At 43.1% G+C, this 27392-nt stretch overlaps 1 protein-coding gene across 1 annotated transcript in view; it reads right to left on the reverse strand.

The window, feature by feature from the left end:
* Positions 1 to 23367, reverse strand: part of LOC124795744 — a 37341-nt gene extending 13974 nt beyond the window's left edge. The window contains exons 1-3 of the mRNA XM_047259827.1: positions 23307 to 23367; positions 23044 to 23153; positions 11805 to 11839 (exon numbers count right to left, since the gene is read on the reverse strand). Of these exons, the coding sequence (XP_047115783.1) occupies positions 11805 to 11839; positions 23044 to 23088 (80 nt within the window). The 5' untranslated portion in view covers positions 23089 to 23153; positions 23307 to 23367. The remainder of the gene's footprint in view (positions 1 to 11804; positions 11840 to 23043; positions 23154 to 23306) is intronic.
* Between the last annotated feature and the right edge of the window lie 4025 nt (positions 23368 to 27392).

The raw sequence follows: 27392 nt of genomic DNA on the forward strand, positions 1-27392 counted from the left end.
AAAGCTGCATGGCTTCGGGAAAAATTACGGCTGTAGTTTCCCCTTGCTTTCAGCCGTTCGCAGTACCAGCACAGCAACGCCGTTTTGGTTAGTGTTACAAGGCCAGATAAGTCAATCATACAGCTGTTGCCCCTGCAACTACTGAAAATGCTGCTGCCCCTCTTCAGGAACCGCACGGTTGTCTGGCCTCCCAACAGATACCCCACCGTTGTAGTTGCACCAACGGTATGGCTATCTGTATCGCTGAGTCACGCAAGCCTCCCCACCAACGGCAAGGTCTATGGGTCATGGGGGGAGGACGACATGTATAACAACTAATCAAAGTACTGCCAACATGTTGAGCAGACACTGAGGAGAGCTTCCCTTACAATTAAAGACTTTTAGTACGAGATCTAAAAACAGAAATAACCCTTTCCTCATTATTGTTTATTATTCCACACCCACATACGTTCATCTCCCTTACAACTGCATCAACAAATATTAAGATAAAGAGATACTTTATGATAATATGCCTTGAGGAATTTTTTCATTTTACGTTACTGGTCACCAGTTTGGAATGCCGCATCAATGATGGTGCTAGTCAATGACGTCTGAGAACTTGGTTGGGAACTTGACCACATGTTTATTTTGGGATGTATGGAGATCTTCGTATCTGTGTTAGTTGCCAGTTGACCAAATAATTTTAGATCCTCTTGTGCAGCCTCTTGAGAGTAAAATGCCTGGATGGAGCCGATGAGTAAAAAGTTCATTAACTCATCTTTAGTCTTTGTGGCACACAGCAACAGAAGTCACTGAATTACATTACAAGCACCTTTATTTGTCTGTATGAGTGTACCCTTCATCCTGTCAATTCTGTGAACATATGCCTTGTACGTGAAGATGCTTGTGAGCGATTGGAATTGCTTTGGCGCTGCGGAAGTGATCTTCTTGTTTCAGGTAGCTTGTCCTGTACATTAGTTTGCTGACTGAAGATAAGCAGGGGGCGCATCTACATACGGGAGATGGTACCTTCCCACGGCGAGAACTACTGTAGGCTAGCCCCCTCGTACGCAGCCACAGTCCGTGGTTAAGCAGCCCCATCACATCCGTGCCGCCTGCACGTCATACAGAGTGAGGTATTACAGATCATAAGCAGTGACCCAAGTTACGCATGTACCGAGAATTTATATAATGGAATCCTCTTCGATACTCTTGTAGAGGTATTCAAAGTACTCGCCACACGACTTTACAACGCCTCGACACACTCGAACAAACCCTTCAATCTGAATCTGAGAAACTGCTGTCATTCCCAGAGGTGGAAGTATAACCGCTCAACAATTCTGTTCCTTAGGGAAAATTAACCATCTATGGAGGGCTTAAATTAAGCATACAAGCTTTGAAGCTAAATATAGGCACCGCCAGCTGTACAGTTCAACGATTCAACACAAGCAGGGACGTGAAACGTTCCGTGCAAAAACAAAGCCCACACAACTCTATGCAACAAGCGGCCAGTTTTATAGTCAACTTTAGCAGTAATATGACGACTTGGTAAGTTACAGATACGCAGACACTGTTGGTGGCCCAAGAGATTTCCCCAAAGATAATTTACACCGGTATCACCTCTCCACTAAAATTTTCCAATACCCAAGCATGAGTTGCCGCTACTGGCACAAATTTATCGGCAGTCCTATTTCCCGCACAGACAATTGCAGAGGTCTCTTTTCCCAATCGACTTAACGTAGCGCTTTTTCCGCCTCTGCACTTAAAACTGCTACCCTACAGTCACTTTCCGTCTAGTGTCTCCCTGAAGTGATCGTATCAATGGGTATCGCACCCAGACGTACAGGTGTTACAGACCCGCTTCCTGTGACTCCTAGATTCGAATACTAACTCGTAGAGGTGACAGTAGAACGTCCTGTGTTGGTCACCATGATAGTGCTGGCGTGATGTGGCTCCACTACTTGTTAAATAACAAAGAAAAAAAGCCTTCATCGTGTTTTCGTGACATATTCATGGGAAGAAGCAATTAATTTGTTGACTCTACCTGGAACGTAAGTTCTCGGAAGCTGACGTTGGCTTAGCATCCTCCTGATGCTTACGAATTTGCTAAAAGAACCTCCAGCGAAACACGTTACTCTTCTTTCGATCTTTTCTGTTTCCTGCATGAATCCTATCTGTGCGGAAGAACCTTTAGCGAAACACGTTGCTCTTCTTTCGACCTTCTCTGTTTCCTCCGTGAATCCTATCCGTGCGGATCCCAGACTGGCGAGCAATATGCAAGTACTGGTCGAACGGGGTTTTGTAAGCTACCTCCTTATGGGTGGACTATAGTTCCTGAAGATACTTTCATCGAATCTTAGACTGTCATCTGCTTGCTTACAGTTTGCTTTAGTATTGTTCCAGATATCTAACGGATGCGACTGTTTTCGATGATTATGTTGCAATCGTGTAATTATAAAAATGGGTCTTCCTCGTCATTTATACGTAATAGTTACATTTTCTTGTACTGATATCACAATCTCAGGCTCCTGAAAGAAGTGGTTACGTAACTTCAGTGTATTACCACACTTAGTTGCTGCTTGTTGTGTGGTCTTCAGTCCAAAGACTGGTTTGATGCAGCTCTCCATGCTACTTTGTCGCGTGGAAGTCTCTTCATCTCCGAGTAACTGCTGCACCCTATATCCTTCTGAATCTGCTTACTGTATTCATCTCTTGGTCTCCCTCTACCATTTTTTACCACCTACGAATCCCTCCATAATAAATTGTTAATGATGTCTCAAAATGTGTCCTACAAACCGATCCGTTCATCTAGTCAGGTTCTATTTAGTACCTCCTGATCTACCCAGCTAATCTTCAGCTTTCTTCTGCAGAAGCTTTCAAAAGCTTTTATTCTCCTCATGTATGAACTGTTTATCCTCCATGTTTCACTTCCATACGTGATTAACCTCAGACATATACTTTCAGAAACGTCTTTCTAACACTTAATTCTATACTTTTCGTTAACACATTTCTCTTAATCTTTTCTTGCCATTGTCAGTCTACATTTTATATCCTTTCCACTTCGACCATCATCAGCTATTATTCTGCACAGATAGCAAACTCATTTACTACTTTAAGTGTCCTACTCCTTAATATAATTCCCTCCGCATCAACTGATTTAATTCGACTACATTCCATTATAAACGTTTTGCTTTTGTTGATGTTAATCGTTTATCATCCTTTTAAGACACTGCCTGTTCCATTCAACTGCTCTTCCCAGTCCTTTGCTGCCTCTGACAGAGTTACAATGTCATCGGCAAACCTCAAAGTTTATCTTTCTTCTCCCTTCATTTTAATTCCTAACGCACACTTTTCTTTTGTTTCCTTTACTGCTTGCTGAATATACAGATTGAATAACACCGGGAATAGGCTACAACCCTGTCTCACTCCCTTCTAAATCACTGCTTCCCTTTGATGCCCCTCGACTCTTATAACTGCCATCTGGTTTCTGTACAAACTGTAAAGAGCTTTCGCTCCATGTATCTTCCCCATACCACCATTAGAGTTAGAAAGAGAGTATTCCAGTGAACATTGTCTAAAGCTTTCTCTATGTCTGCAATTCCTATAAACGTAGGTTTGCATTTCTTTAACCTATCTTCTACGAGGAGTCGTAGGGTTAGTACTACTTAGCGTGTTCCGGAATCCAAACTGATCTTCTTCGAAGTCGGTTTCAACCCGTTTTTCCATTCATCTGTAAGGAATTCGTGTTGGTATTTTGCGACCATCACCATTTAAACTGACAGTTCGGTAATTTTCATTTCAGCGGTTTAGCGTTTTCATTTCTCCACACCGCAAAGAATAAAGGACACCAAGCAGATTTATTGGGTAAGTTATTACTCAACTTCTCTGTAATTTGGCTCACATGGAAAACTGCAGATTGTGCTGAAGTCGTTCCATTTTGGTTTGGGCTTAGGATGGTATATAGAAGTAGCTTTCAGTTTACAGCCCTTAATAATTGACAAGTCTCGGAAAGATTCATTGTCCATCAGTCACACCTCGTTGTAGCGTTGCAGATGTTCGAACCCAGCATTTGAATGTATGAGGCTTGGGGACACGAAGAGCATTTAGACAATATCACATAACCAGTGCGTGGCAGGGCAGTGAACAGTAAGACATACCTTAAGTTGTCAGTCTGTGCTTCTTGAAACCAGCAAAATACTTCGTGCACCGATGAATTCCTTCGTGATTATGGAGAAAAAACTCATCCTGGTGGCAGTTCGCTATAATTGCCATCTAACATTTTAACAAAATATCTACCCTCCCTCGCTAGAAAAAACAGTTTGATGTAAGCATTTACATAATTAAAACAATGTGGAGTCAAGTGGTCTTCTTTATTCTCCCATCATCGGGTAGGGTGTTGTGTAAATCCGTGGAGTTTCATGGCTGGTTGATTTCTTGCCCAAATTTGTAATGCATTGCAAATATCGGCTCAAATGTTCAAATGACGACATTACCGTTGTGTGTCTTCTATGGAAACTAACTTGTTTAATTTACTAAACGGTATTTGTGTACTCGCGGGTATACAGCCCAGTTGTTGTTCAATTTTCAGGATATGTTTCGACGAGTTATGTAGCCGTCGTGTTCAGGTGTTGCAAGTTGCGGTGCTACGTGCACTCGCTCCATGTACTCCAGCCACACTGTTAACCAATGTTGATACCGCTCCGCTGTTTATAGTTGATTGTGTGTTCGGCTCCCGACGCCCAGTACGCACTTTGATGTTCTTTCGTTTTTCAGATCCCATATAGGCACAGGCATATTCTATCAGTCTTTTCCAGCTGTGATGGATGTGACAGCCGTCGAGATCTTAATAAGGCGCCAGACTTCAATCATAGTTCAAATTGCAGCCTCCCTTCCCGTCCATTAGATTTTGCATAATCTTCATTTAGATATATTACCTAAACGCTCTCTTCCACGAACTTGGAGTTTGCACTGCAATACTGATCTCCCCGTATTTCATATCATAATCGTATTTCAAAGAGTGTTTGGCGATACCAAATGGTGTTGGTTGTTTTAGACGGGTGTGTCGCTAATGTTCACTGTATCTCGCCTCGACTTCTCTAATTGTGTGCCCCGTGTAAGACGCGCCGCATTCGCATGGAACACGGTACACACCAGGCTTTCGGGTAATTCGATCGTCTTTAACATTATAAAACACTCCTTATATTTTTATATGAAACAGGAGATGGGGAACGAATGTGAAAGGAAGTATGAGGATTTGTGACCTCGCATAGGGTATTGTGGTAATGCAACGCCGAAAGTCTAATTTGTGCGATACCGGGACTTGAATTCTGATGCTCCACGTCCGTAGAACGGTTTCCTTAACTTCCTCTGCCATCCGAGCATGCTTACCATCCGACCCAAATTCTCAAATTATCGTACGCTGCAATGCAGGGTCCCTCGTCCATTAATTATCTTGCACGTAAAAGAATGATTCTCGTAGGAGTGTAGACTGTACTAGTGCACCTGCACTGAAAATAACTTCAAGGAACCGTCACACTGTTTCAGAAAAGCAAATATTCGACCATCAAACATAGCTTACATCACTCAGATCTACACTTTTTATCTTCTTTGACGGGAGCGAAACACAGCAAATGTCATTGTTCTCTAGAAGTTTACCAAATTCGCCAGAAAATGGGGTGGGCGTCACATAGATTAGAGATTCGTGGCTTCTCTTTCGGAGCGAGTGCACATAATATCGCAACTCACAGCACCTGAAGAAGAGGACTGGGTCGTCAAAATATTGTGTAAAGAAATGTAAGCTCATCATTAATCAGTGACACCGAGAAAACGTGAAGGATCTCGTCAGTCACGGTGCTTGCCACTGCCAATAGGAATTTTTTCCTTCTATGCCCTCAAGCTTGCATTCGCTGCTGCTCGGATTTCTCTTAGGTTTGCAGTATATACAGTTTTAGTACTGGAGAGTTGGCCGTTGCAGTACTTTTGTCGATACAAATTTTGCAACTCATGCAACACAATCACAGGAATTATTTTCATCAGAAGGAAACGAGTCGTAGATGTCTTTCTGGGGCTAGATGTGTTTGGGTTCAGGAGAAATGCAGTAAAACGGTAGGTAATATTGACCTATGACGTATTTTATAGGAGAGATTAATGAGAGAGAAACCTCCATTCATAGCTTTAGTATAGCTTCACTATATCTCAAGTCAACATTCCTTTTTCTCAACACACAATAATCATTCAGTGGTTAATTAAGTACCGTTAGAAACTTATTTCACCGGCTTCTGAGATTGTATAGCGATTTATCCCTAAGATTTACTATTTGTGGAAAATTTTAACATGAAATAGACTATTGACTAGCACAGGAAAAAGGGCGTCATGGATGCCCAGCTTCGTACCTGTTGTTTACGAAGGTACCTTATTGACAACAAATTAGAGACTCCCTTTCCAAATTATGTTATTACAAATACCATTTCTTTTGTTTTAATGTACTTATTAACAGGATAATTTGTAAAGAATCGCATTCGATAATAACCGTGACCAGTGCGGTAGTTCGTAACTCTGCCCGTAGTACACGTTCGCTTCTCTAAATAAATATATTTTCCAAAATGACTAACACATTTTTCATGTCGCCATGAATTGTGATTTACCTACTGCTACTATGACCTAACGTGCTTCTGTAACTGAAAACCGCCGTCTGCTTCACGTCTGCTGTGCAGCGGGCTACCTTAATTTAAGTATTAACTGTATTTTTCTTACTTGTCACTTCTTCTTCCGTGTGTTTTTGCTTTTAGGAAGCTTTATTTGCCGAGAGCTACTAATAGTGTTCCATAGATTTCGTGTTTGTTTTGAATACAGTCAGAGAGAGTCCCTTTAGTCAACCATAGTGCCAGTAGTGCTAGTGTTTGTTTTCAATACAGTCCAGAGACAGGTAGTGCTATTTTCTTTGTTTTCTACAAGAAGTGGCTAGCAATCACAGTTTAGTCAATAGTCGGCCGCCTTTAGTGAATTAGCAGTCTAGTTAAAAGTTGATTAACTCTCTTCAGTAAATTGATTCCTTAGGATGGATAGGATGTGTGACTGCTGTGTACGGACGCAGGAGGAGCTGGCCACTGTTCGCGAACAGCTGAACGTGTTGATGGCCGCGTTCAGCCGTCTTCAGGCTGCCGCCCCGGAGTGTGGCGGCAGTGGGGAGTCTGGTGCGTCGCAAGGTACACCCCAGGTGTTACATGCTTCATCCAGTGTCCCTGCTGTCGAGACATCTTCGCGGATACCGGGCGCGGTTGGGCCACCCTCTCCCCAATGGGAGTGGCGGGTTCAGCGGCGTTCGCGGCGCACGAGGCGGAGGGTAAATGTGGAGGCTGGCCGTGTGGCATCGCCCGCTCTGCCTGTGAGTGGACATGTGGCTGCTCCTTCAGCAAGGTCCGAGCAGGCACACGGGGGGAGGGGTTTATTAGTTATTGGGAGCTCCAACGTTAGGCGGGTGATGGAGCCCCTTAGGGAAATAGCGAAAAGGTCGGGGAAGAAGGCCAGTGTTCACTCTTTCTGCTTGCCGGGGGGTCTCATCCGAGATGTGGAGGAGGCGTTACCGGCGGCGATAGAGAGCACTGGGTGCACCCGACTGCAAATTGTTGCTCATGTGGGCACCAATGACTCTTGCCGTCTGGGTTCAGGGGTCATCCTCAGTTCTTACAGGCGGTTGGCGAAATTGGTGAAGGCGGAAGGCCTCGCTCGCGGGGTGGAATCAGAGCTAACTATTTGTAGTATCGTTCCCAGAACCGATAGCGGTCCTCTGGTTTGGAGCCGAGTGGAAGGCTGAAACCAGAGGCTCAGACGATTCTGCGGAGATCTGGGGTGCAAATTTCTCGACCTCCGCTATCGGGTGGAGAAATGTAAGGTACCCCTGAATAGGTCAGGCGTGTACAACACGCCGGAAGCGGCTACAAGGGTAGCAGAGTTCGTGTGGAGTGCACATGGGGGTTTTTTAGGTTAGAGAATTCCCTCCCTAGGCCCGACAAGACGCCTCCTGAGACGCGGCAAGGTAGGAGTAGGCAAAATGCAACACGGAATAAAAATATTAATGTGCTAATAGTAAACTGCAGGAGCGTCTATAGAAAGGTCCCAGAACTGCTCTCATTAATAAACGGTCATAGCGCCCATATAGTACTAGTAGTTGGCTGAAACAAGACGCAAACAGTAATGAAATCCTAAACTCAGGTTGGAATGTATACCGCAGAGACAGGCTGGACAGTGAAGGGGGAGGCGTGTTTATAGCGATATGAAGTGCAATAGTATCGAAGGAAATTGACGGAGATCCGAAATGTGAAATGATTTGGGTGAAGGTCACGGTTTAAAGCAGGCTCAGACATGGTAATTGGATGTCTTTATAGGCCCCCTGGCTCAGCAGCTGTTGTGGCTGAGCACCTGAAGGATAATTTGGAAAATATTTCGAGTAGATTTCCCCACCATGTTATAGTTCTGGGTGGAGATTTTAATTTGCCGGGTACAGACTGGGAGACTCAAACGTTCATAATGGGTGGCAGGGACAAAGAATCCAGGGAAATTTTTTTAAGTGCTTTATCTGAAAATTACCTTGAGCAGTTAAACAGAGAATCGACTCGTGGCGATAACATATTAGACATTCTGGTGACAAACAGACCCGAGTTATTTGAAACAGTTAACGCAGAACAGGGAATCAACGATCATAAAGCGGTTACTGCATCGATGATTTCAACCATAAATAGAAATATTAAAAAAGGTAGGAAGATTTTTCTGTTTAGCAAAAGTGACAAAAAGCAGATTACAGAGTACCTAACGGCTGAACACAAACGTTTTGTCTCAAGTACAGATAGTGTTGAGGATCAGTGGACAAAGTTCAAAACCATCGTACAATATGCGTTAGATGAGTATGTGCCAAGCAAGATCGTAAGAGATCGAAAAGAGCCACCGTGGTACAACAAACGAGTTAGAAAACTACTGCGGAAGCAAAGGGAACTTCACAGCAAACATAAACATAGCCAAAGCCTTGCAGACAAACAAAAATTACGCAAAGCGAAATGTAGTGTGAGGAGGGCTATGCGAGAGGCAGTAAAGTTCTATGTACTGACTTGGCAGAAAATCCTAAGAAATTCTGGTCTTATGTCAAAGCGGTAGGTGGATCAAAACAAAATGTCCAGACACTCTGTGACCAAAATGGTACTGAAACAGAGGATGACAGACTAAAGGCCTAAATACTAAATGTCTTTTATCCAAGCTATTCCAGAGAGGAAGACTGCACTGTAGTTCCGTCTCTAGATTGTCGCACAGATGACAGAATGGTAGATATCGAAATAGACGACAGAGGGATAGAGAAACAATTAAAATCGCTCAAAAGAGGGAAAGCCTTGGACCTGATGGGATACCAGTTCTATTTTACACAGAGTACGCGAAGGAACTTGCCACCCTTCTTGCAGCGGTGTACCGTAGGTCTCTAGAAGAGCGTAGCGTTCCAAAGAATTGGAAAAGGGCGGAGGTCATCCCGTTTTCAAGAAGGAACGTCGAACAGATGTGCAGAACTATAGACCTATATCTCTAACGTCGATCAGTTGTAGAATTTTGGAACATGTATTATGTTCGAGTATAATGACTTTTCTGGAGACTACAAATCTACTCTGTAGGAATCAGCATGGGTTTCGGAAAAGACGGTCGTGTGAAACCCAGCTCACGCTATTCGTCCACGAGACTCAGAGGGCCATAGACACGGGTTCCCAGGTAGATGCCGTATTTCTTGACTTCCGCAAGGCGTTCGATACAGTTCCCCACAGTCGTTTAATGAACAAAGTAAGAACATATGGACTATCAGACCAATTGTGTGATTGGATTGAGGAGTTCCTAGATAACAGAACGCAGCATGTCATTCTCAATGGAGAGAAGTCTTCCGAAGTAAGAGTGATTTCAGGTGTGCCACAGGGGAGTGTCATGGGACCGTTGCTGTTCACAATATACATAATTGACCTGGTGGATGACATCGGAAGTTCACTGAGGCTTTTTGCAGATGATGCTGTGGTGTATCGAGAGGTTGTAAAAACAGAAAATTGTACTGAAATGCAGGAGGATCTGCAGCGAATTGACGCATGGTGCAGGGAATGCCAATTGAATCTCAATGTAGACAAGTGTAATGTGCTGCGAATACACAGAAAGATAGATCCCTTATCATTTAGCTACAAAATAGCAGGTCAGCAACTGGAAGCAGTTAATTACATAAATTATCTGGGAGTACGCATTAGGAGTGATTTAAAATGGAATGATCATATAAAGTTGATCGTCGGTAAAGCAGATGCCAGACTGAGATTCATTGGAAGAATCCTAAGGAAATGCAATCCGAAAACAAAGGAAGTAGTTTGCAGTACACTCGTTCGCCCACTGCTTGAATACTGCTCAGCAGTGTGGGATCCGTACCAGATAGGGTTGATAGAAGAGATAGAGAAGATCAAACGGAGAGCAGCGCGCTTCGTTACAGGATCATTTAGTAATCGCGAAAGCGTTACGGAGATGATAGATAAACTCCAGTGGAAGACTCTGCAGGAGAGACGCTCAGTAGCTCGGTACGGGCTTTTGTTGAAGTTTCGAGAATATACCTTCACCGAAGAGTCAAGCAGTATATTGCACCCTCATACGTATATCTCGCGAAGAGACCATGAGGATAAAATCAGAGAGATTAGAGCCCACACAGAAGCAAACAGACATTCCTTCTTTCCACGAACAATACGAGACTGGAATAGAAGGGAGAATCGATAGAGGTACTGAGGGTACCCTCCGCCACACACCGTCAGGTGGCTTGCGGAGTATGGATGTAGATGTAGATGTAGATGTAATCAGTTAGCAGCGTTTCAGAGGTACCTTTGTCCTGAGATTGGTACTAGCATTTGATTAATTCTGATACTTCTTATTCAACGCAAATTACCTTATGTGTATTATTGGCCCTACTGGTTAAAGTGTAAGACTTTCATTTTTTTTTTTTTTACTTTAGTGTTATTTTAAAACCTGTACAACAGGCAGGCTGTCTGCAGCAGACTACGCTGCTCCTCAGCTATAGAATATACAAGGAGCAAAAACAGTGAGAAGACACATAAGTTACAGGACGGTGGGCAATAAAACAGGAGACACATAGAGACAAACACGGAGCCGTTCACACTCGTCGATAGTCCACACTGCTAACTGATGAGACGACGCCCAAACACTGAAGAGGACGATGGCACTGGTGAACGATGGAGTGTGACGGTGAACACTGAACACTAAACACGACGGCACACACGAAACACTGATGGCGGTGATCTCCGGCGCGCGAATGTCCACTTAGCGTGTGCGAGTCCGGGGACCTGCCAAGAGGGGAACAGGGGTGAGGTGGGGGAGAGGGGAGAAAAAGGATGCCAATGGCTGAGGAGACGGGGGCAGGAGGAGAGGGACAGGGGAGGGGTGGCCTGGGGGAGGAGGGGGGAGAAAAGGAGGAGGGAGGGGAAAGGGAGAGAAGGAAGGGAGGGTGCCCAGAGGAGCAAGCACAGGAGGAGGGTGGGAGGATCAAAGTTGGTAGGAGGGGTAGACGGAGGGGAGGAGGGCATCATCAGGGAGGGAGAGCTGGCGGAAGCCACCTTGGGAGAGGGTATGGATGGTGGAGAGATGGAGACCGGGTGGGACGTGCGAATATAGGCGCGGCAGCGGGCGGGGGTGGGAGAGGATCGGGGAGACGAGCGGGTGAGGAGGATCGAGTTTGCGGGAGGTGTACAGGAGCCATATCCTTTCAAGGAAAAGGAGGAGGTAAGACTTTCATTGAATACGAACAGTTTAAACCTTACCTGGAACCAGTATAGCCCTGCGAGAAGAACAGGACCTGTAGAAGTAAAAAGTACGAATTAAAAAAATATAGCAGATTATCATAAAAGAAAAGAACTACTTAGTCATACACAGGGTGGTCCATTGATCATGATCGGGCCAAATATCTCACGAAATAAGCGTCAAACGAAAAAAACTACATAGAACGAAACTTGTCTAGCTTAAAGGGGGACACCAGATGGCGCTATGGTTGGCCCGCTAGGTGGCGTTGCCGTAGGTCAAACGGATATCAACTGCATTTTTTTTTAATAGGAAGCCGCATTTTTACTACGAATTCGAGTAGTACGTAAAGAAATATGAATGTTTTAGTTGGACCACTTTTTTCGCTTTGTGATAGATGGCGCTATAATAGACACAAACGTGTAAGTACGTGGTATCAGGTAACACTCCGCCAGTGCGAACGGCATTTGCTTCGTGATACATTATCCGTGTTAGAATGGACGGTTTTCCAATTGCGGAAGAGGTCGATATCGCGTTTATGTATGGCTATTGTGCTCAAAATCCCCAACAGGCGTGTGTATGTATGCCGCTCGGTATCCTGGACGACATCATCCAAGTGTCCGGACCTATCGCCGGATAGTTACGTTATTTAAGGAAACAGGAAGTGTTCAGCCACATGTGAAACGTCAACCACGACCTGCAACAAATGATGATGCCCAAGTAGGTGTTATAGCTGCTGTCGCGGCTAATCCGCACATCAGTAGCAGACAAATTGCCCGGTCACCATCAATGGACCACCTTGTTTAAATACGCAGTCTACAACACTGATCCTAGGAACACGGTATCGAGAGATAAATCCTTATATAGCGCAGGCACACACTCTGAAAATTCGATGGAATCGTATAGCAGCTGTAGGAAAATACTGTACAGTCTTACTACTGGAGCGATGCTAGACAGGCACTCGTTTCAGTTGCACAGCGAGAGACGAATACTGAGCTAGGATAAGGCTCTGTCATAACCTTAACAAATGGAAGATAAACAAGTAAACAGTTCATTATTTCAAAATTAATCGCCGTTACCGTTAACTGTTTTATCCCACTGTGAGAGAAGGTGGTAAGTGCCTTCAAGGACTACTTTTAGTGGTTTCCTAAACCAGTAGATCGAATAATTAATTAGCAAGCACCGAATCTAAATGGGGAAAAAGAGATTTATAGTACAATTACGGTAAAGGGAAGGAACGGTTCATGGGCCAGGCCGTATCCCGGTTAACTATGAGCTGTTGCGTCTCTGTAAATGTCACTTTCTTCCCTTTTTTGTCTATAAGTAATGTCTTACCACCAGAGAATTTTTCCTGTCGACATGACAGTGGCAGCGTTACACTTCTTACCTTATTAAAGGGCTCCTGCCTGACATTGCTGTATGGATGTATTCAGACAGGTGGGACATTTAGAGACAAGAAACAATTAGCAGAAGTTAAGCTTGATTTAACTCTTCTTCACTACGTAACAAAGTTGAGGCAGCGTTTCAAATTTTGGGAGCCACTGATTCACAATATCGATTTATTAATGAAAATAGCCCCATTACTCATGGGAAGCTGACAGAATAGAGAGAGAATTGAAGACAGTAAACTTGGCTTACTCCAGCCTGTGTCACGTTACAAATACAACAACAATAAGGCAACTGACCAATTAGCTACGATGCTTGCTTAAAGAGACAGGGACTTGTTAGACTCAATATTCTGCAAGATATATTAATTTATTAATTAAACCTGTTTTCGGCTGACAATGTCACATTATCGTCGTAAAAGAAGTTGCAACATTTGTAGGTAACATTGTAAGAGATGTTACTCATCTAGAGTGAGGTAAAAACACAGAATAAATATTATTTTTGACATTGGAGTCAAAGATATTGCAATTATATTATGAAAAGGAAAGCTGCTACTCACCATAAAGCGGAGATGCAGAGTCGTAGATAGGCAGAACAGGAAGCCTGTCACAAATAAGCTTTCGGCCAGCAAGGCCTTCGTCAAGAATAGTCGACACACACACGCACACACGCAAACGCAACTCACAGACACATGATTGTAGCCTCTGGCAACTGAAGTCTGTCGTCAATTCTCTGTATTTTAAGGTTAGCAGAACCAAGTGCTATAATTTTTCCATAAAACGACGGGGGCATTAAATTTCACTCAAAACAGGAGCAGATTTTTCTCGAAACGTAGAAACAGATTAGAGATGTTTTATAATATAAATGGGCACAAAACTTGTGTGGCCGCAAACTGGCCGCAAACATCCTAACTCGGAGTATGAAGCAATGACGTGGTCAAATAGATGGAAGTTTCAGATGTAGTTCAACAAACAACCATGATTAGTTCTAACGAACTAGACTCTTCACTAATCATGCAGTGTTGGAATACGTTTTTGTAGCTGAGTTTCAGCAGAACGTGATTCTACGGGATTATATTTTATAGTCTGTGAAATTATCATCTGAAACGTCTGTATGGTTTGAAATTTCTCAGATGTCTTCCTGTAGCGGATGACAGTAACTATAGCTTACTTGAGCTGTTCATACAGGGTACATTAAGTTCTTCACATTTGGCTCTGAGCACTATGGGACTTAACATCTGAGGTCATCAGTCCCCTAGAACTTAGAACTACTTAAACCTAACTAACCTAAGGACATCACACACGTCCATGCCCGAGGCAGGATTCGAACCTGCGACCGTAGCAGTCGCGCGGTTCCGGACTGAGCGCCTAGAACCGCTAGACCACCGCGGCCGGCTTTTCACATTTCCTGGTGTACTGCTCTTAGGACACCATCGAAAGAATAGGACACAATTGTTCCGAAGTTTCGGATTTAATTCATTTAAGATTCGATACTGGAACTGCTGGGGACTTTTCCCATGTCGGTTAAATCCCAGGTTTAGCACTCATTTGAACACAGATGACAGATCGTCATTCATGCCGTCGATGACCGTTTTGATGTATTCCGGTGTGGAATTAAGATAGGGATGAAGGTTGTCGGCGCAGAAATTATAGTTGCTTGTAGGAGCACAAAATGAGCTGCACGTCACTGATGTACAAGGAAAAGAATAGTGGTCTCAGGATTAAGACTTGTGGCTGTGCTGAGAGGATATCGTCCCAGAACGGCTCCTCATCCCATGTCTGATTTGCAAATGGCTTTCAAAACACTACGGCACACTATCTGAATAATTTAGCTGGTGCATGTTTTCTAACATATTTAGCAAAGCTGGCAGTGTAAAATGCTTTTCTGAAGTGCTACAGTGTCAGTATTTGAGCATCACGGTTGCACGTAGCTTTAATTCAGGTCATCAGTTACCTTAATTAGTGTAGTGTTTACGAAGCGTAGCCTGATATTTGTCGTGTAAGTTGAATTTCCGGAAGTATTCAGTCAGATGATAGCGAATAATATATTACTGGGCTTTGGACATGGAGGGTAAGAAACTGATTGGGCAGAAATCACAAATTTATTGTGGGGTTTCATTCTTAGGGACAGGCATGACTGCACTACTTTGCAACTGAGATGGTTATCTACCGCTCACGAGTGAAAAATTTTATGTATGTCTTTTAAGACTAGGAAGAAAAGACGCAATCTAATCATAACTATCTGGCCAGTTGTCAGTGAATTCTAATATGGGGTGCTCCATCCCTGACGACGGCTCGAACGGTGATGGGGACACTTTAAGGCAGGTGTTTGAATGTCTATGGAGGAACGGTAGCCCCTCTTGAGCCGAGTGGTAATAGTGACTAATTTACGTGCATGTAGGGTGCCTCCACCTTCGTTCATTAACAGAGAGAGAGTCCATTCTCTTTTACCGAGGAACAGAAAAAAAACATCTTACGTTTTTTAATCCTGGAAAATCAAAAATACATTACGGTAGGCGCGTGCTCTACTCTGGGCTACCGCTTCACCTCTTCTCTTTGCCTTTGAAGAAAACGAAAACATAAAATCAAGAAATGCGAAAGGTACATCACAGAAGCCACTGCATAAAAAGATGTTACGCTTATTTTATTTTGAGAAATGAAATGTGCAATTAATCTTGAAGTTTAATGTACAGATCATTTTGGACTCCTGCCACCGACCACAGCAACCTCTCTCCTTCCTTGTTTGCGTCCGTGCTGACTTCCACAGTAGCGACGCAACACTCTGTACTTCAGTAATGGTGCTGCACAAATGGCAGTTAACAACCTAAAGGAATTCGCCAAATCTGTAATCTACCCACGCACAACCATAGGGTGTAGCGTGTTAAACACTACAAATCTCTTGTTTCAGGTTATTCGAAATCCAGTGGCGTCGCTCTTTACTATTCCTCTATCTTTTCTTACCCCTGACCACGGCAGAGTGCAGATAAAGTGGAACTGATCGACCATTGTACCACATACACTACTGGCCATTAAAATTTCTACACCAGGAAGAAATGCAGATGATACACGGGTATTCATTGGGCAAATATACTATACTAGAACTGATATGTGATTACATTTTCGCGCAATTTGGGTGAATTGATCCTGATGAATCAGTACCCAGAACAACCACCTCTAACCGAAATAACGGCGTAGATACGCCTGGGCATTGAGTTAAACAGAGCTTGGATGGCGTGTACAGGTACAGGTGCCCATGCAGCTTCAACACGATACCACAGTTCAAGAGTAGTGACTGGCGTATTGTGACGAGCCAGCTGCTCGGCGACCATTGACCAGACGTTTTCAACTGGTGAGAGATCTGGAGGATGTGCTGGCCAGGCCAGCAGTCGAACATTTTCTCTATCCAGAAAGTCCCGTACAGGACATGCAATATGCTGTCGTGCATTATCCTGCTGAAATGTAGGGTTTCGCAGGGATCCAATGAAGGGTAGAGCCACGGGTCATAACACATCTGGAACGTAACGTCCACTATACAGAGTGCCGTCAGTGCTAACAAGAGGTGACCGAGACGTGTAACCAATGGCACCCCATACCATCACGCCGGGTGATACGCCAGTGACGCGATGACGAATACACGCTTCCAATGTGCGTTAACAGCGATGTCGCCAAACACGGATGCGGCCATCAGGATGCTGTAAACAGAAACTGGATTCATCCGAAAAAATGATGTTTTGCCATTCGTGCACCCAGGTTCGTCGTTGAGTACACCGTCACAGGCGCACATGTCTCCGATGCAGCGCCAAGGGTAACCGCAGCCATGGCCTCCGAGCTGATAGTCCATGTTGCTGCAAACGTTGTCGAACTGTTCGTGCTGATGGTTGTTGTCTTGCAAACGTCCCCATCTGTTGACTCAGGGATCGAGACGTGGGTGCACGATCCGTTACAGCCATGCGGATAAGATGCCTGTCATATCGACTGCTAGTGATACGAGGCCGTTGGGATCCAGCACGGCGTTCCGTATTACCCTACTGAAGCCACCGATTCAATATTCTGCTAACAGTCATTGGATCTCGACCAATGCGAGCAGCAATGTCGCGATACGATAAACCGCAATCGCGACAGGATACAATCCGACCTTTATCAAAGTCGGAAACGTGATGGTACGCATTTCTCCTCCTTACACGAGGCGTCACGATAACGTTTCACCAGGCAACGCCCGTCAACTGCTGTTTGTGTTTGAGAATTCGGTTTGGAAACTTTCCTCACGTCAGAATGTTGTAGGTGTCGCCACCGGCGCCAACCTAGTGTGAATGCTCTGAAAAGCTACTCATTTGCATATCACAGCATCTTCTTCCTATCGGTTAAATCTATCGTCTGTAGCACGTCATCTTCGTGGTGTAGCAATTTTAATGGCCAGTAGTGTACTTTTCAATGTGCTAGCTTGGCTACTTAAACTACTTTTCAACTCACGAGTGATGTCTTCTGCTGATTTCATGCGATGTCTTACAATGACTCTTCGGCATGTTCGACGCTGCCAGTCCTTCAGTACAGAGGTCTGCCCGGTGTTGTTTATAAGTAGTTTGTTCCTTCCTGTTTCCGCTTTACTGCCACATCACCAAAGGTCGAATGCGCAGTCGTAAAAGGGTTGAATGTCCCTGGCATATTTGTTACACAGGGGACATAGAATTGCGAGCCACATTCGAAGCTACTGAGTCCTTCTGACTGAACCAGTCTGCTGCTACTACTACGCACTCCTGCAAACACAGTAATTACCACGTGCTTTTATTCTGTCGAGTACAGCTCTCATGCCATGTATCGATGAATTTCGCATTACATTGGGTTGTCCGGATACTTTGATCGGTTAGTGTAACTAAAGACTTTAGTTTATTCGCAGAGCGTGTGTTTAGCATATATTACAGGACAACAATTAAGTGTCCTGCAAGATATGTTAAATACATAAAATCAAATACTTGAAAATGGCGTAATAGGCTGAAACGTGGATTGTACTTAAATAAACAACAGAACAGTCACCTGCTGGTGTGGCCCTTTAAAATAAGTTTGTTGGTAGGTGTGTGGAGGTGTGTGACATTATATGCCTATGTACAGGTCTTGTAATTCACGTAAATAATGGGCCGCTGATTTGCGCACGTGGTGATGACGCCCGACAGTGACCCAGAGGGGTTCCACAGGCATAAGGCGAATCTGGCCGCCGAGGCATCAACGTGAGTTAACTAAAATGCTCTTCAAAGCACTGTACCACGGGTCTGTCTCCGAGACACGGACAATTATACTTCTGAATTATGACATCGCCGTCGAAGAAGACATCAAGCATGAAGGGATGCAGGTGGTTCGCAGCTGTCAGCGTGTTTTCGATTACTTCCACAAGCCCTATGTAACAGCAGCATGATGTCCAAAGTCAAGTTGTATAGGTAAATACATGGACTCCACATAAATATGGAAACGCAGCGAGAAATGCAAGCTTGAAAATATACGCAGATGCTAGCCACTCCTGAAAGGTGCACTGTAGTATTTTACTTGGAACGGCTCAGGTGCAATGTCCTCAATGAGTTACAGATGATATTCGTGGTCTGGGCAATATCACGTGTAGTTGTGAGTGCATTACGTCGGAGCTAAGTGAATTCGATTGTGTACAGTTATTCGTGCTCGTATCGTGGGCGCCTCTGTAGCCAAGGTAGGTTGGTATTTCAAGAGGCGGCGTATCGAAGATATAAATCGCATGCAGGGAAAGCGGAAAAGCGCCATCCGCTAAGTTACGACGTGGACGAAAATGTATGTTGAGTGATTGTGACAGACGGTCATTAAAGAGGACTGTGACAAGAAATAAAAGGACGACGACTGTGAAAGTCATTGCATAACTGAATATCGTGCTCGTGGATCATGCTTGCACCGAAACAAAAAAGTGCTCCCCAAGCTGGAAAGGACTGACTGAGCTCGATTCCTAAACCACGCCGTAATAGGGAAATGTGGTACCGAGCCATAAAATATGGCATACGCAGCAACGGGGAAAAATTCATTTGGTCGGATTGGTCTTGTTTCATACGGTTTCCAACATCAGACCGAGTTTGCGTCTGGCGTACGATGTGACCAGCTTACGATGCACACTGCTTGCTGCCAAGAGTGAAACATGGTGAGGCTTCTGTGATTATTTGAGCGGTCATTTCATGTTATTCCATGGTCATATGGTTATTCTGCAAAGTCGCATTACTGCTAAGGATTTTGTGACCATTTTGGGTGATCACGTCCTTCCCATACCAGTGTTTGTTCCCCACAGGACTTCTTTAGTGAGCACAAGGATGAATAGCCACATCCACCATGACGACCTCAATCACCAGATCTCAATATGTGGTCTAATTTAGACAGAAGTGTATGTAATCGCTATCACCTCCATCATCATTATCCCAACTTGCCATCGTTTCGCAGGAACAGTGCTATAAGAGTCCCTTGAAACCTTTATGGAATCTATATTCACTATTTCCAGACAACTGGAAGTCGTTTTGAATGCTATATGTTTTTATCCATCGTATTAGGCAAGCCAGTTATTTTTGGTCGCTTCAGAAGAGGTTCTCATTATTTCTTTCACCGTCGATATCCTTGTAATGCGCGTCAGGTGGAAAGTGTGAGAGTTAGTTCTGTATCCCGGTGATTTTCTCCAGAGCTCATAGTCGTGGAAAGGTTACTGACGGGGCTAGAACGGAGATCCTTCCACAGAATCGCCGTTGTCGTCTCGCTGCACGCAACACAAAAAGCGTACCTGATTTTGGCACTGCGGAGTTATTGCCCTACGCTGTTTCGCTGCATTCTTTATTTTTCGTAGTGTTGTGTCTTTGAATTTGATTTGAAACGTTTTTGAGATGCGCCACCAAAGAAGGAGGAAGTTTTCTTAGTATGACTGTTTGGACTGTTGAATGTTTGTCGTAGAGAACCGCTAGCTTATCAGTAACTTCCTCAGTTTTGCCATCTTTCACGGGTACCCTGATTATTTGATGTCATTGTGATGGTGAACCCCATTCTGTGCAGATTTAGCGAACGTGATTTGAAGAGAAAGTTGTACAGAAAATTATTTAGTTACACAAACGTGTCTATTTATCCTTTTAACATCAACAGCACGACATCGGTAAATGGAATTTCATCATTCTCGCTTATCAATTTAGACTGCGTCTTTCCCGAACGATAGATCTCTACCTGACAACGATACGTTTTTCTCTCCGTCATCCAGTGAAAAGATTGTCCAACCCGGTTACCGGGATTAGTAACCGACGCCAGTGAAAAGTGACAGGTTAGAATTGTCGAACAGAAAAAAAACATCACTTTACGAAAATCTGTCTTGAAGATTCCGCCTCGAACAATGAACAATTTGTTATTTTTTTGGGTTTCGTACAACATTCGGTGCCAGCGGAATCATTATAGGAATTCTTCGCAGTCTGTTTGTCTGTCTGTCTTTTCGTCCGACTGTTCAGACCACGACATTGGAAGGGGGAGAGCGACGTACAATTTCACCAGTAGCGCCCTCCGGTGCACACCGTAAGGTAGCTTGCGGAGTGTGGATGTGGATTTAGTTCTAGGACACTCTTTGCAAACCACTATGTATGTTGTGCGGAGGTGACGTCTCAAGAAACTTGTTACGAAATTCATGAAGACTTGCAGAATATCAGTGTCTGTTACAGGGAATAGCTGTTAACTCCGAACTCAAAGTATTGTAATATAAAGCTTATAAATATAATGTGTGATACAATACGTGTAAATATCGCGACTGGCGGTCAATTAATGCAAATAGTCACAAACTTCAAGTATCCAATTTCATTTTCCCGACCCATTCAAGGTGTAACTACACGCCAGTATGTTCTTGGGGGAGGCGGACACCAGATTCAGGTTTGATAGCATACTGTCTATTTTCCTTAAGTCACTAGCCTTTTGACCGTTTTGATGTAGTCTGCCACGAACTACTCTCCAGCCAACGGACTTGCCTCAGAGGTAACACTGGTTCCCGTCAGATTACCGAAGTAATGTGTTGTCGGGCTTGGCTAACACTGGATGTCTGACTGTCCGGTCTGCCGAGCGTTGTTAGCAAGCAAGGTGCACTCGGCCCTTATGAGACAAATTGAGGAGCTACTTGATTAAGAAGTAGCGGCTACGGTCATGGAAACTGACAACTACCTGAAGAGCGGAGTGTTGGTCAGACGCCCCTCCATGCCCGCAACCAGTGACGCTTACAGGCTGTGGATCACACGGGGGTTGGTCAGTACCTTAGAGTCTTCCGAGACCTGTTCGATCGGATTTTAGTTTTAAGTTATCCTCTTCATCTCAGATTAGCATCTGTACCATACATCCTCAAGTATTTGTTGGGTATGTTCCAATCTCTGTCTTCCTGTACCGTTTTTACACTCTACAACTTTTCTAATAGTATGTACAATAGAAGTTACTCCCCGACGTCTTAACACACGTTCTGTTATCGTGTCCCTCCTTTTTGTCGGTGTTTTCCATACGTTCCTTTCCTCGCCGATTCTCCGATGAAATTTCCCATTACCTACGTTACTAGCATTCATAATTTTAAGCATTGTTCTGTAGCATGACATCTCAGAGACTCTGATATTCTTTCTCTTCCAGTTTTCCCAAAATCAGATATTTACTGTGCTACAAACGTACATTCTTATAAATTTCTTCCTCAAATTGCAGCCTATGTATGATACTAGTACACTTCTTCTCTTGACCAGGGATTCCCTTTTTGCTAGTGCTAGTCTGCTCTTTATGTCCACTATGCTTCGCCCATCAAGGGTTATTTTGCTACCACGGAAGCAAAAAAAAAAAAAAAAAAAAAAAAAAACGGAGTTCCTAAATTTCGTCTACTTCGGGATCACAAGTTTTCATGTTACACGATGTATGGACTGAACACTAGGAGCGAAAGACTGCATTCCTGTCTTACACACTTCTTAAGCCGAGCAATTCGTTCTTTGTCTTCCGGTCTTCATTTTTTCCTAACTAACCTAAGGACATCACAGATATCTATGCCCGGGGCAGGATTCGAACCTGCAACCGTAGCAGCAGCGTGGTTGCTTACTGAAGCGCCTAGAACCGCTCGGCCACAACGGGTCATTCTATCTTCGGAATAGTGTGGCCGAGATTTTCCCTAAAATATGATGGTATGTCACTGGTCTCACAAATTCCACACATCGATATGAATAGTTCCTTGGCTGTCACTTCCCCAGTTATTTCAGAAATTCCAGTGGAATCTTATTTAATTCTTGTGCCGAATTTGATGTTAAGTCTTTCGAAGCTCTTTCAAATTATGGTTCTAGTACTGGATCCCTTAACTCTCCGTGTCGGCTCCAGTGCGAAGTAAGTGAAATTCAACAGATAGAAACGATTCAATTAAGAATGGCACGGATCGTCACGGGCTTCTTATGCAAGAATGTATCACAGAAGAGAGGCAGTTACGTGGAAGATGTGTGACATTTCAGAGATCCTTAAAAAATTCTTAAATAATTCTTAAATAAATTTTTATATAATTCTGAAATAAATTCCGAAACAGGTAGAGAACCAATCTACTTCCTGCATATTATATCTCGTGTAATTTGCCACAACTTTTTAACTAGACACATTCCGGCCGATTCAGAGGGGTACCACCAACAGTATTTTTCTGACGCAAGATCGGTAAATGTATTCGCAGGGGGAAACCACGCCCGTAAGCACTGCAGAGTGCAATTGTAGATGTAGATGCATGTGCAAGATTTCATCCATTACCAAATGTTGGCGTCACCATAACCCCGAAACAGTGACGGATCTCTACAGTTAAAAATGGTGAACATAATCTCCAGTTACTGAGAAAACAAGGCGACAGATGCTCTGAGCAATGACTTACCGCTAAGACAAAGGAGAGCGCGAAGTATGCGGGCGGTGACTTCATGATCGTAGCAGCCAGTGCAGATGGCGTCACCAAAATTCAACAGCGCCTCCGTTTGAGTGTTTATTCTGAAATGAGGTGACACAGAACGTAACAACTGTATAAATCAGATTTCAGGAGTTTATCATCGAAAGAACAGCTGAAGAATATAAAGAAAATGAAATTATATGAGAAGATGAACGATTCAGGCGGATATGTTGCTGAAGAACTGAAGGACTTACCTGTTTACCTGCGCTGGGTTATGTAGTAGAGTTGTTTCTGCGCTAAAAGTTCCCACACGTGCACCCCGTGCGGAATGACTGTTCTGGGTGCCGCGCCTGCTTATATTAGCGTTCTGAGTTCTTAGATGGTAGCGTTCGGCACACGACGTAAAATTATCCAAATAAGAAATTACGCCACTGGGTTTATGGCACCCTTTGTTCTTTATTTAGACAACGGACCACTGCCTGCACGAGTGAAAGTCTTTCGGTTCTAAAAAGCTGCCATATAGCTCGAAGAAAAAGAGACATTGAGTAGAACAATCCAGTATAGTTATGTTTGTGAGCGAATGTTAACTTCTCACAAAGGGGATTGTTCTCAGGTTACGCTCACGAGTGCCGACCGACATATTCTTTTAGCCCTGCATGCTTTCTGTGTTGTTAATAACTCATCTGGTACAATGGCGGCATCGTGAAAAGATGTTCCATAGAGGCACAGATTTTCGTTATACTATACTACAAGCACAAAATTATACACAGGGATCGGTCTGCATATGGCCCACATTTTCCACATTTTTACCTCGCAAGCCGCCGTACGATGTGTGGAAAAGAGTTAGCGGTGTACCAGTGTCATTCACTTCTTCCACACCCATCCGCGCCCCCATTTCCACACACTTATCCTTTTTAAGGTCATATGTGGAAAGAAAGACGATTTGTGCCATTCGGTATTAGCCCCAAATTCCCTAATTTTAGTGTTTTCGTCATTAACCGGCATGTACAGGGTGAGGCAGCTAAGACAGCCAACTCCACATATATCCAGAATGAGTAAACATATCGAGGTGCGGGCAATACGGCAAATTTCCCGATGTTTGTAAGTAAATTTCATTGTTTTTAGTCGTCAGATTACAACGACTTTGTTTCTTCTAATGTAACTATACAATTTTTTTTCAGGGCATCTGAAAGAAACTTTTAATAGAACTTCAGAGACATGACATGTATGAGAATTGATCAAAAGTATCAAGATAACAGCGCCGTAAATCCACTGTTATGCCGTCAGCGGAAGAGATTCCACAGACTTCTGCCCTGTTATAACAAATGCACACAAAAACGTAACATCAGATGTGGTGCTTGTGTTTACCTGTGCATTTGAAGCCCATCAGCATGTTGCAGCAAACAAATAACTTGGTCTTAAACCAGTAGAGAAAATGAATGTCGTTTGTGACGAATGTCTCAAAACTGTTAGAGTAGCACTAAGGTTTTCTGCTGAAGAGTATCCAGATCGCGCCAAGCACTCACGATTTCATTTTGCTACTATTAAAAATTTTAGATTCTAGAAGTGTGGAGAGTAAAACATGCCAAGAAAACAGAACAGCAACTAACGGAAGAAATGGAACTAACATCTTAACAGCATTAACACACAGTGTAAACGACACTAAAAGGCACCTCGAAAGTTCGAGTGAGATTCATATATCGCTGCAGATACAGAATCATGGCAATTTACATCTTATTTTGGTTGCAGATCTTCTAATGTTATCTCCGAATAGCGCAAAATAATGCAGCATACAAAAATTTTTTAAGGAAAATGTACCGATGAGCGATAATGCTCACCGCATTGCTGCAAAGAATAGTGAGAAATGTTAGACAATAAATACTTTCTTACGAACACTTGAACTGTCATACCAAGAAATAACAGTAACAACAAATTTAATGTGAATGTGAACAGGGGTCTGAGGATGAATCTATTGGTTCGAAACCGGTATTGGCGCTACTTGTTTAAGTAAGTAGTCTTGTTAACATCAGTTTCCCTCCCCAGTCAGAACATGTGCGTCTTGATGTTGAGTAGAGCCCGTAGATTTATTAAAAATTGTGACTGAGGCAATGATTAAAACATTCATAATGCATTCCTTATAATTTCCATGTATTTTCATGTTGGTTACATGGATAAGTCACAAACTGCAACTTTTGAGTGCGCTGTGTGGGTGACAATACTTGTGGTGGTTTATTCCTTGCATTTAGTAAGAATGGGTATATTAAAAAAAACGGGAGTTTAGTAATTCAGCGTATGACTCCGATTGGCACGTTATTTTCGCTGTTCTATTGGTAAACAAGTCTTGAAAACTATTGTAGCGATGTTGGATATTGTCTGCTGTCAGCTGTCAAAAGGTTTCACGTATATTCGTAGCATCGACAATTATTATTTTGCGTAAAAACGAATTATAGTACTTGAGTTAAATTTTCTTATATAAAAGTATTGAATTGCAGCTATGTTCGTTATATTGCTCGATCAACCAGATCGTTTCCATGGCAACCATCGAAGAGGATTTGGCACTCTTCACAACACAAATGTTGTTCTGGTCTCTCTACAGGTACCACTTCAATGTGGTTGTTCCTACGATACGGCTGTTTGCATCGTAGAGGCACATTGACCACCTCACCTCAGCGAAATCCACGTTTTGTGGAGTAATGACGGTAAATTTAGCTGTAGGAAATGAATACAGTGCAGCAAAGTTTTAGAAATCTGAAATGTTGCTTTTATTGAGTGCTTTAAATAAAACAAGGCTTTATATGTGTTACAAGCGTTTCGAAGAAGACCGTGGAGACCTTAAAGACGACGGGCGCTCATGACGTCCCACTGCATCATCAACCTATGATATCGTGTAAAAATTAAAGAAATAATTTTTAACTATCGCCGAATCATTTTCAGAGAAGTAGCTGGTGATATGGATGTTCAGCTTGCTCATTACATATTTTTTTCGAATGTTTTGGGTACGAAAAATGTGGCAATAATATTTATTCCAAAATTGTTTAATTTCGCTGTGAGAACCTGTTTTATTCAGCCACACGTGTGCAAACTCTATAATGTCACGTCTGTTATTATAGTAAACATCTTTTCACTGTACTTGAAATCATCTCCAGATGGCAGAAATTACTTTAGAAGCATATGACCTGACTGGGGCCACATGGAAACAATATAAAGGACAGATGACCAATACATTACACACTAATCAGCACATTCACATTGGCCTGGAATTTTCTACTTAGGGTAGATATCGATTCTACGCCAAAGTTACGTTCCTCAAATAAGGAAAAGGTTAAGAATACGTGGAGGGTCGGTCCAGTTGATCAACTTTACATCACACGATGCGACATTTCGAGTCGTATTTGCCAGACGAGATACGTTTGCTAAGTTTGACAGTAATACTCAGCACTATTTAGAGACAATGTTGTCATCATAGACCAAGTGGTCAATGGTTGAGTATAGCTGCGATACGTGAATGATTGCGAGGTTGCGACCGTGCTGTTATACGTTTAGTTATGAACAGTATCAAGACATAAGAACTACTGTATGTCGTTGTGATGGGAGGCGGTGTGAAATACTTCGAGATATTTACAATAAATGGCCAAAAATGCTGTAAGCCCTTTTTTCTGCTGGCGTCTATTTTGGTAGCTTATCAAATAAGCGCAGTACGTAGAGATAAATGGAGACAGAATTGTAACCTAGCTCCGATTTTATTCAGTCTTTATGTTAAGCAAGCTATAAAGAAAACCAATGAAAATTTGGGAAGGGTATTAATGTTCAGGGAGAGAAATTAAAACTTTGAAGCTTGCGGAAATCATTATGTAAAGCCAGACATCTCAAGACCTACGAGAATATTTGACAGGATGATGACGTCATTAAGGGATATTATGAGATGAACATCAAGGAAAGTAACCCAGGAGTCGAATGTGATCGTATTAAGTAATTCGATGTTGATGTAATTACATTAGGAAATGAGTTGATATACTGGAAGTACCTGATGAGTTTTGTTAATAGGTACACAAAATACGTCACGGTGGTCTAAGTAGAGAGCATATAAAACACACACTTGCAAATTAAAGAAAAGCCTTTACGAAAAGAATAAATTTGTTAACATGAAATAGGCTACATATTTAAATATTACACTATTCTCATGGTATTTGTCTGGAATTTAGTCTTGTCCAGAAGTGAAAAGTGAATACTCCAGACAAGAAGAGAATAGAGACTTTTTAAATGTGATGCTACAGGAGAACGCTCAAGATTATAAGAGTAAAATGGATAACTAATGAAATGGTACTGAATCGAATTGGGGA

Source organism: Schistocerca piceifrons, chromosome 4, assembly GCF_021461385.2.
Source record: "Schistocerca piceifrons isolate TAMUIC-IGC-003096 chromosome 4, iqSchPice1.1, whole genome shotgun sequence".
Lineage (NCBI taxonomy): Eukaryota > Metazoa > Arthropoda > Insecta > Orthoptera > Acrididae > Schistocerca > Schistocerca piceifrons.